The sequence below is a fragment of the Triticum dicoccoides genome, chromosome 7B (genome assembly GCF_002162155.2).
Source record: "Triticum dicoccoides isolate Atlit2015 ecotype Zavitan chromosome 7B, WEW_v2.0, whole genome shotgun sequence".
NCBI lineage: Eukaryota > Viridiplantae > Streptophyta > Magnoliopsida > Poales > Poaceae > Triticum > Triticum dicoccoides.
The window spans coordinates 473,554,307-473,565,007 of NC_041393.1; the positions used below are offsets into that span (position 1 = coordinate 473,554,307).

The 10,701-nt window shown below is 45.5% G+C and overlaps 1 protein-coding gene across 1 annotated transcript; it reads right to left on the reverse strand.

The window, feature by feature from the left end:
• Nucleotides 1-2,623: 2,623 nt before the first annotated feature.
• On the reverse strand, nt 2,624-5,074 carry LOC119335948. Its single transcript, XM_037607991.1, has 5 exons — nt 4,936-5,074; nt 4,192-4,311; nt 3,279-3,579; nt 2,997-3,201; nt 2,624-2,925 (listed from the first exon to the last, which is right to left on the reverse strand). The coding sequence occupies exons 1-5, from the start codon at nt 5,004-5,006 to the stop codon at nt 2,747-2,749; spliced, it is 876 nt and encodes a 291-aa protein (XP_037463888.1). The 5' UTR covers nt 5,007-5,074; the 3' UTR covers nt 2,624-2,746.
• Nucleotides 5,075-10,701: the final 5,627 nt, after the last annotated feature.

Consider the following 10,701-nt stretch of genomic DNA (forward strand, 5'->3'; position numbering starts at 1 on the left):
CTCCTAGTCCCGCCGGCCCTCGCGCGCGTTCGTCGTCCGAGGAACAGCGCTCGAGCGCTCGCTGCTGCCCCGCGCCCGCAAGGTGTTCGACAAAACGCCTACAAGGTATGTATTGCTCAAACTTCATGAATTTGGTGCATGTTTTATTTGTAGTTTTTATAGTATAGTTTTGAACATTGTAGATGAGTTCATCGTATGATTCTTTCGAACAAGAATTTGATATGGGAGAGGACGAGGATCTTGCAATGATCCTAGCTATGCATATCAATAAAAAATGAAGCACGGTGGTTCGGTTATGGGTCGGCAGAAAATTTGGAGAGATAGGATTGATGCCCATAACAGATTGATGAGGCACTATTTCGTGGAGAATCCCACATACCTGGAGTCGTATTTTCGTCGCCGGTTTAGGATGAGCACCGACTTGTTCAGGCGCATTGCAGAGAAACTAGCGAGCCATGATCGGTTTTTTCAGCAAAGGAGGAATGCCGCCGGAGAGCTCAGGCATATCACCTTTCAGAAGGTGACAGTTGCTTTGCGTATGTTGGCATACGGTATCCCGGCTGATCTAGTTGATGATCACTTGGCTATGGGTGAGAGCCAAGTCATCATGTGTGTCAAGCGCTTTGCAGTGGGAATTGTGCAAGTGTTTGGCGAGGAGTATTTGAGATCTCCCAATGCTGAAGACGTCGCAAGGCTATTGGCGATGAACAAAGCTCGCGGCTTTCCTGGCATGCTTGGCTCAATAGATTGCATGAATTGGAGTTGGAAGAATTGTTCAAAGGCATGGCATGGGCAATTCCATGGCTAAAAAAGGGTTCCACTATAATCCTTGAAGCGGTGGCCGATCAGGAGACTTGGATTTGGCATGCATTCTTTGGAATGCCTGGATCTTTGAATGACATCAATGTTGTCAACCGGTCACCACTAATGAATAAGATTCAAATGGTGATTTGCCACCGGTGCAGTTTGTAGCAAATGGATGTACGTACAACTATGGCTATTATCTAGCGGATGGCATCTATCCAAAGTGGCAAACCTTCATGAAGCCGTTGAAAAAGCCGGAAGGTAAGAAAAATCTTGATTTCCACAATGCTCAGGTGGCGGCTAGAAAAGATGTGGAGAGAGCTTTTGGGATTTTGCAAGCCTAATTTGCTATTGTGAGAGGACCGGCTAGATTTTGGGATCAAAAAAATACTTTGGTACATCATGCACGCTTGTGTGATCATGCACAACATGATCATCGAGAATGAGCGTGGCCAAGATTTAGACTACTCACAGTATGAGCTCTTGGGACATCCCGCGCGAGTGCGACGGAGGGCTGAAAGGGTAGCCCATTTTGTTATGGCCCATCATGCCATTCGGCGTCCCGCAACGCACAATGATCTTCAGAAGGATCTGATTGAAGAGTGGTGGGCATGGCATGGACGACAAAGAGCATGATTTCTGCATTCGACATTGTATTGTTCATGAACTATTGGTTGTGTTTATTGCAGTATTTGTTGTCCTGAACGATAAACTATTTGTTTGGGTTGTAATGATAACGAAATTGAACTATTTATTGTTGATTTAGTTTGATCATTTTTGCTTCTATTTAAAATGTATATGTGGTTTGTGTGTGTCGCGCGCTGTATTTTTGCGCGCTGCTGGAGCGGCGCGCGCGCTGCATTTTAGCACGGTTGTTGGAGCCAGAGCTGGCGGCCGCGCTAAACCAGCCGAAGCACGCGCGGCATACTATTTTTTAGCGTGCGGCGCGAAGCGCGGCTGTTGGAGATGCTCTTAGGTATATAGGATAGCGTTGAAGCTTTTATGTCAACGATTGCAACTTTTTTGTTGTGTACTCGCGGGTTGAAGCTTTCTATAAAAACGGTCGAAGCTCTTCAGTTCAACGATTGTAGATTTTTTTTATTTCGTAGTGGTCATATGAAACTTCTCTATTCTGCCGTTTGAACCTTTTTCGAATACGGTTTGAAGCTTTCACATGAACTATTGAAGCTTTTTTCGGTCCATGGTGTCTTGTTCAAGCTTTATATACCGCTGGTTGAAGCTTTTGAATCGAACGGTTGTAGCTTTTGTGATTGCTGGTTGTAGCTTTTGTGATTGCCGGTTGCAGCAAAAACAACTTCTGGTTTCAGCTCACGTCGGTACTACCAGCAAAACTCTTGTTTGCCACCCTCCGCGGTTGCAGCATCTTTTCTACACAGTTTTAGCACTGACTGCTGGTTCCAGCAAATCTCACTTCACAAAAATCGGCCGCCTTTCGTTTCCAGCTTTTTTATTCGTCGGTTCCAGCTTTTTATTGCGTGGGTTGCAGCACTTTTCTCAGCCGGGTGCAACACATTGTAGCAGAGTAGAATTTAATGTGGCTGGAGGTAGAAAAAGGTACTAACAAATAAGGTAAGAGATAACTAAGGGAGAAAAGAAGGGCAGCCGCACAGGCCCATAGCGTGAGACGTGGGGGAGTAGTTTGCTATGACTGCGCCAGCGTGAGATGAAAAGCTAGCGTGGTGCACGTGTAGTGCGCGTGAGCGAACGCGGCCGGCCGAAAGTTGCGTCGGCGCGCCGTATATAAACGTTTCCCATACATTAATACATTATACACATTGGCATTCCCAAATCAACTACGAGTAGCAATCTGAATTGTATCAATAAACCAAGAGCATGAAGAGCTTTTCGCAGAGAAAGAAAAGAGCATACAAGAGATACAGCTAACTCGCAGTATATACGAGAGTAAAGGACAAGGCCATCATCAACTCATATCCTCATCAGAAGATTCATCACTCCCCCCCATTGTTGGATCGAATTCATCAGAGTCACTGTCCTCATAATATAAGGGAGGTTGTATATCTTCCCTGCCCATATCGTATATCCCTTTTAATGGGTGCCTCAATACACCCATTCCTTGGTTCTCACATGCATAACATTCACCTGCCAAAGTAAATAACGATGTTAGAATCTTTCTAGGTCACTACAAGTCATAAGGTGAAAATTTTCCATACCATATCGATCTTGCTCCAAAGGATAACAGGCATATAGTTTCATCATACATATTGATTTGACCTCGGCAAAGTACATTGCCAATGTCCAATCAGCTGAGCCAGGCTTCTTTATCTTGACAGTAAAGTTGAAGTGATGAAATATGTTTAAATAATTCTGCACACTAAAACATTGATGGACAAGCTCGCCAAATTCATAATCAACCCCCTAATATGAAACAAGTGTTAGTCATAGTCCTCTACAGTCCCAACAATTAAAAAGATTTTAGGGCAGGCATGGAGAACCTTAAGATCATCTTTGCTCTCGATGTATCTTTTGAAAGCCACCATCGCCTCCTCGCTCATCCATCGTTTCGCATTTGCAGCAATCTCTTCTTTCTTAGAAGCATAGGTATGTTGTCCTCGTGCTAGGACTGATTGGGTTTGTTTTTCAACTTGCATGTCTGCATATTCTCTAATAGTTTCAAAATCGAGTGGCCAATATCCTTGTGCTTGGAAAAATTGAGCTCGTTCTTCATCTTGTCTAATCTCAAAATCTATATCACCTTCATGGTCAAGTGGATAAAATTCTCCAATTATCCCCTGCCTGGATAGAAATATCAGAATCCGGTCAGCAAAACATGATTCATAATGTGATCTAGATAGATATACAAGACAACATGGGACAAGATGCAATAAACTGATTCTCAATTCAATTAAATTGCATTAATAAACAAAGCACTCTTTGCTTAGTAGATATAGGAGAAAAGTCTTGTAATAAACATTGCTTTATTCACTTTGAACCTTTGATTATAGTATTCTTGTATGGATATAATACAAGTTCACTACGCGGACTTTAATAACCAGGTTCTAGAAATACAGATGATGTGGGGTTCACTATGCCTAGCAACTGAGCTATTCTGAATTATGACATGCGGAAGACGATCGCATAGCTCCAATTAAAGCTATTTGTTGACCTAAAGAAACATAACAACACGACTGTTTTCAGAATATCAATATGCATCATATGAAATTATGAATCGACTGTTTCAGCATGCATCACCACCCTAGGTCACAATTGATTTACATCCATGCTTTAGTCAATGTCAAACAATTTACTACCTATTAGTGCAACCATACGGGTCATAAAAAGTACCCAACATTTCAACAAACAATTATTAACTTACGAAAAGGAAGGACAAAATAAAGATGGACATACTCGTCAGCTGATTCAAGTGTGTGAGGTGTGTCGTTCAGCGTGAGGGTCTCAAACTTAGACAGATCCTTGCTTGCAGCCCCAAGCTCAATGCTGCTCACCTCCTCGACATGCTCCGGGGCCCTGATCAAAACAGGCACCATGATGTGTCAGTGACTATTATGGTGAAGATGGTGGAAACATAGCTAGGATTTGTTGGCATTATCTGTTTTTTTTTCATGAGAAGGACAGGGCAACAAACTAGTTAATACACTGTGAATTCAAACCGATATTGAACACATAGGTTGGAGATCAATTGTTTGGTGCAAATGCCCTTGTCTCGCGTTGGTAATTTGAACTTATAAGAACGCGGTGTAGGTAATTGTGTACTGCATGCAATGTTGTACTGCTGTTCACAGTAGCCTAACTCGCCTATCAATGGATAAACAACAACAACAACAAATTTGACAACCAGGGACTAGCTCCCCTGTGGGAAATTGATTCAGAAAATACTACATCCATTGTATATCAAAATAAACAACTACTGTACTGGTATCAAACTGCTTCACGGCCAACAATAGTTTTCTGACAGAGACCCATGTCTGTGATTTTGACAAACAAAAAAAAAAAGGAAGAGACTCCCCAGGAGACGATACGATCAGCACGTCCCTGGGACCGAGGCTGTGTCTAACCGTTGATTGAGCTAGTTCATCCACAAACTAAAAGAAAATAAACAATGGCAGGGAGGTGAAGGGGAGGGAATCTCACCCAGTTTCAGTTTCGTTCGAAGAGGACGCCGGAGAGCCGGCGGGAGGTGAAGGGGATCGGCCGCCGGCCATCGCGAGGAGCCGGAGGAAGACAACCTAGGAGAAAGGAGTTATGCGGGGAAACTTTGGTTGGGTCTCTCCCGCAATTTAGGCGATGAACACTTTTTGTTTTGTTTTCTAACTAGGGAGGAGGAGACCTCCTATTCCACGCTTTAACGCCCAGAACAGACTAGGAAACGTGTCGATTCTCAAAATAAAATAAAATAACGGAAACGTGTCCCTCAGCCTAGCGACGGGTGTTGGGCTTCAATCGCTGGCCCACCTCGGTTTCTTTCGTTCGCTTCGCTGGACTGTCTGTGTGTGAGAAAAAAAACGAATTTCTTGTTCTTTTTAACATGGTATAGACGCAGACGGTTATACATACACATATATTCACCCCTATAATTATACACACGCACACTCTATCCCTATTTTTATATTGTGATCCAAATTCAAGTACTCCCTCTGTTCCCATAATGTAGTGCATTTTTTTTTCAAAAATCAAACCTCTCAAACTTTGTCCAAGTTCATGGAGAAAAATATTTACAATTAGAATGTCGAATATATATCATTAGATTCATCACAAGATGTTGTTTCATATTTCATAAATTTGGTATTGTAGATTAAATATTTTTCTCTATAACTTGATCAAAGTTTACAAAGTTTGACATTTTAGAAAATATATATGCACTACATTATGGAACAAAAGGAGTATAAAGATAAAAATAACTTCTGACGAGCGAGCGGAGTTAAGCCCGTCGCTGGTAGGCTTGGGCCGATGGATCAGTATTGACCTAGATCACATGTGTTATATATATATATCCTTTGTAAGCCGTCGCACGGGATAAGTTGAGCAGTTGTAAATCCTATGCGTTTCTAAGGGCATCTCCAACGGCGACCCACAAATTTTCTTCCTCATCCGTCCGCTGGCAAGGGAGGGGGGGGCAGTCCGCGGACACAGTTGCGGGAGGCCGCCAGCCAACACTGCCTGCATACATTTAACCACTCTTTGAACTAACCAGACAAAATACATGCAAACACGGCGAATTTCATACGAATGGGACGAGATTCATTATATTTTGGACATATTTTTAACTTAAAATGAAATTGGACTAAGATAAAAACTAGTCTACGGCTGGTGCCGGCGGATATCCATTCTGACGACATGGATACCTTTGACTAATCTACGACCAACCACGGCGGATCTCCATTGTCCTTCCCCTGCCTAGCAGGCGTGAGCCACGAAGGTATATGCTTCAGCACAAAGGGCGGCTGGCTTCCCCACGGCTCATCGAAGTAGAACCACTGGCTGATGCTTTAGCCGGAGAGGAAGGGTGCCTATTCTGCACGAATCAGAGTTGATTTTGGGGTAGGGACGACGATGGCCTTTGAGAGGGCAAGACACCGGCGTCGCCTCGGCGGTGGACTTCATGGGACCCAAGCGGCAGTGGCCTCCCGTGTTACTTATCCTCGATGATGGCGGCGGCCGTGGGCGTTCTGGGCATCGTCTCGTCAATGTCTGTGTAGCCGGCTTCTTTCTCCACCGGTAGGGCGTTGTTACGCGCGCGTTGACGGTGGATGAAGGGATCGTAGGCACGGGAGGCACCGTACGACACGACGTCGTCCATGGCAGCCAAAATGTTCGTGTTGCCATCCCCCACCCCTCCTGCCGGCCTGGAGCAACTCGCCACTCCTCAGCAAGCTGAACCACGTGCCGGCGTGGAGCTTCAGCCTCCGCGAGCTGGCCTGCAACGGCGTGGAACGTCGATGGAGGTGGAACAGACAGTTGGCTGGCTCGCCATCTTTTATGTTGGAGAATTTTTCTTCCTACTAGCAAGATGCATGTGCTTTGCACGGAACATCAAGATCTTGTGGGAGAAAAGGATGAACAAGGGAAGACCTTATCTGCAAATGTGAAGAGGAGTGCAGCTAAATTGTCATAGTTTCCTTCCTATCTGTTAGATATAGATCGGACAGTCTATATTGCAGGATGGCAGGCACACCATCATCACCAACTCTGCTTTTTATAAGAGTAGAGACTCGTCAGATGCCATGGAGGAAAATGTTAAAGGAGGAAATGGGGAGCGAAGGTGTGGTGCGGTTCTTGCCGGGCGTCTCGCACCGTTTAAATAGCGAGCGGACGCGAGGAGCCAATCGACTTGTGAATAATGTGTTGGAAATATGCCCTAGTGGCAATAATAAAAGTATTATTATATTTCCTTGTTCATGGTAATTGTCTTTTATTCATGCTATAACTGTATTATCCGGAAATCGTAATACACGTGTGAATACATAGACCACAATATGTCCCTAGTGAGCCTCTAGTTGACTAGATCGTTGTGATCAACAGATAGTCATGGTTTCCTGGCTATGGACATTGGATGTCGTTGATAACAGGATCACTTCATTAGGAGAATGATGTGATGGACAAGACCCAATCCTAAGCATAGCACAAGATCGTATAGTTCGTTTGCTAGAGCTTTTCCAATGTCAAGTATCTCTTCCTTAGACCATGAGATCGTGTAACTCCCGGATACCGTAGGAATGCTTTGGGTGTATCAAACGTCACAACATAACTGGGTGACTATAAAGGTGCACTACAGGTATCTCCGAAAGTGTCTGTTGGGTTGACACGGATCGAGACTGGGATTTGTCACTCCGTATGACGGAGAGGTATCTCTGGGCCCACTCGGTAATGCATCATCATAATGAGCTCAAAGTGACCAAGTGGTTGGTCAAGGGATCATGCATTACGGTACGAATAAAGTGACTTGCCGGTAACGAGACTGAACAAGGTATTGGGATACCGACAATCGAGTCTCGGGCAAGTAACGTACCGATTGACAAAGGGAATTGTATACGGGGTTTGATCGAATCCTCGACATCGTGGTTCAACCGATGAAATCATCGTGGAACATGTGGGAGCCAACATGGGTATCCAGATCCCGCCTTGGTTATTGACCGGAGAGTCGTCTCGGTCATGTCTGCATGTCTCCCGAACCCGTAGGGTCTACACACTTAAGGTTCGGTGACGCTAGGGTTGTTAGGAAGACTTGTATGTGATTACCGAATGTTGTTCGGAGTCCCGGATGAGATCTCGGACGTCACGAGGAGTTCCGGAATGGTCCAGAGGTGAAGTTTTATATATGGGAAGTTGTCATACGGACACCGGAAAGTTTCGGGGGCTTATCGATATTGTACCGGGGCCACCGGAGAGGTTCCGGGGGTCCACCGGGAGGGGCCACCCCTCCCGGAGGGCCACATGGGCCGCAAAGGGGAGGGAGCCAGCCCCTGGAGGGCTGGGCGCGCCCCCCACCTTGGGCCCAAGCACCTAGGGTTGGGGGGGAAACCCTAAGGGGGGCGCCCCCCTTGCTTGGGGGGCAAGTCCCCCCTCCCTGGCCGCCACCCCCCCTCTAGATCCCATCTAGAGGGGTCGGCCCCCCTTGCCCCTTCCCCTATAAATAGAGGGGTGAGGGGAGGGCTGCTGGACACATCCAAAGGCGCAGCCCCTCCCCTCCCCAACACCTCTCCTCCTCCGTTACGTGCTTGGCGAAGCCCTGTCGGAGTACTGTTGCACCAACACCACCACGCCGTCGTGCTGCCGTTGGAGCAATCTTCCTCAACCTCTCCTTCCTCCTTTCTGGATCAAGACGGAGGAGACGTCGTCCGTTCCGTACGTGTGTTGAACGCGGAGGTGCTGTCCGTTCAGCACTTGGTCATCGGTGATCCGAATCACGATGAGTACGATTCCATCATCACCCTTCCCGTGAACGCTTCCGCACCTGATCTACAAGTGGTATGTAGATGCAAACTCACTCCCTTGACTCGTTGCTTAGATGAACTCATAGATGGATCTTGGTGAAACCGTAGGAAAAATTTTAATTTTCTGCAACATTCCCCAACAGTGGCATCATGAGCCAGGTCTATGCGTAGTTCTCTATTGCACGAGTAGAACACAATTTGGTTGTGGGCGTGGATCTTGTCAACTTGCTTGCCACTACTAGTCTTTTCTTGCTTCACCGGTATTGTGGGATGAAGCGGCCCAGACCAACCTTACACGTACGCTTACGTGAGACCGGTTCCACCGACTGACATGCACTAGTTACATAAGGTGGCTGGCGGGTGTCTGTCTCTCCCACTTTAGTTGGAGCGGATTCGATGAAAAGGGTCCTTATGAAGGGTAAATAGAAGTTGACAAAATCACGTTGTGGTTATTCGTAGGTAAGAAGACGTTCTTGCTAGAACCCAATTGCAGCCACGTAAAAGATGCAACAACAATTAGAGGACGTCTAACTTGTTTTTGCAGCGATTGTCATGTGATGTGATATGGCCAGAAGTTGTGATGAATGATGAATGATATATTGTGATGTATGAGATCATGTTCTTGTAATAGGAATCACGACTTGCATGTCAATGAGTATAACAACCGGCAGGAGCCATAGGAGTTGTCTTTATTTTTGTATGACCTGCGTGTCATTGAAGAACGCCATGTAAATTACTTTACTTTATTGCTAAACGCGTTAGCCATAGAAGTAGAAGTAGTCGTTGGCGTGACAACTTCATGAAGACACGATGATGGAGATCATGATGATGGAGATCATGGTGTCATGCCGGTGACAAGATGATCATGGAGCCCCGAAGATGGAGATCAATGGAGCTATATGATATTGGCCATATCATGTCACTACTATATAATTGCATGTGATGTTTATTATGTTTATGCATCTTGTTTACTTAGAACGACGGTAGTAAATAAGATGATCCCTTACAACAATTTCAAGAAGTGTTCTCCCCTAACTGTGCACCGTTGCTACAGTTTGTCGTTTCGAAGCACCAGGTGATGATCGGGTGTGATAGATCCTTACGTTCACATACAACGGGTGTAAGACAGTTTTACACATGCAAAACACTTAGGGTTAACTTGACGAGCCTAGCATGTACAGACATGGCCTCAGAACACGGAGACCGAAAGGTCGAACACGAGTCGTATGGAAGATACGATCAACATGAAGATGTTCACCGACAATGACTAGTCCGTCTCACGTGATGATCGGACACGGACTAGTCGACTCAGATTGTGTAACACTTAGATGACTAGAGGGATGTCTAATCTGAGTGGGAGTTCATTGAATAATTTGATTAGATGAACTTAATTATCATGAACTTAGTCTAAAACCTTTGAAATATGTCTTGTAGATCAAATGGCCAACGCTCATGTCAACATGAACTTCAACGCGTTCCTAGAGAAAACCAAGCTGAAAGATGATGGCAGCAACTATACGGACTGGGTCCGGAACCTGAGGATCATCCTCATAGCTGCCAAGAAACAATATGTCCTAGAAGGACCGCTAGGTGACGCTCCCGTCCCAGAGAACCAAGACGTTATGAACGCTTGGCAGTCTCGTGCTGATGATTACTCCCTCGTTCAGTGCAGCATGCTTTACAGCTTAGAACCGGGGCTCCAAAAGCGTTTTGAGCATCACGGAGCATATGAGATGTTCGAAGAGCTGAAACTAGTTTTCCAAGCTCATGCCCGGGTCGAGAGATATGATGTCTCCGACAAGTTCTATAGTTGTAAAATGGAGGAAAACAGTTCTGTCAGTGAGCACATACTCAAAATGTCTGGGTTGCACAACCGCCTGACTCAGCTGAACATTAACCTCCCTGATGAGGCGGTCATTGACAGAATCCTCCAGTCGCTCCCACCAAGCTACAAGAGCTTTGTGAT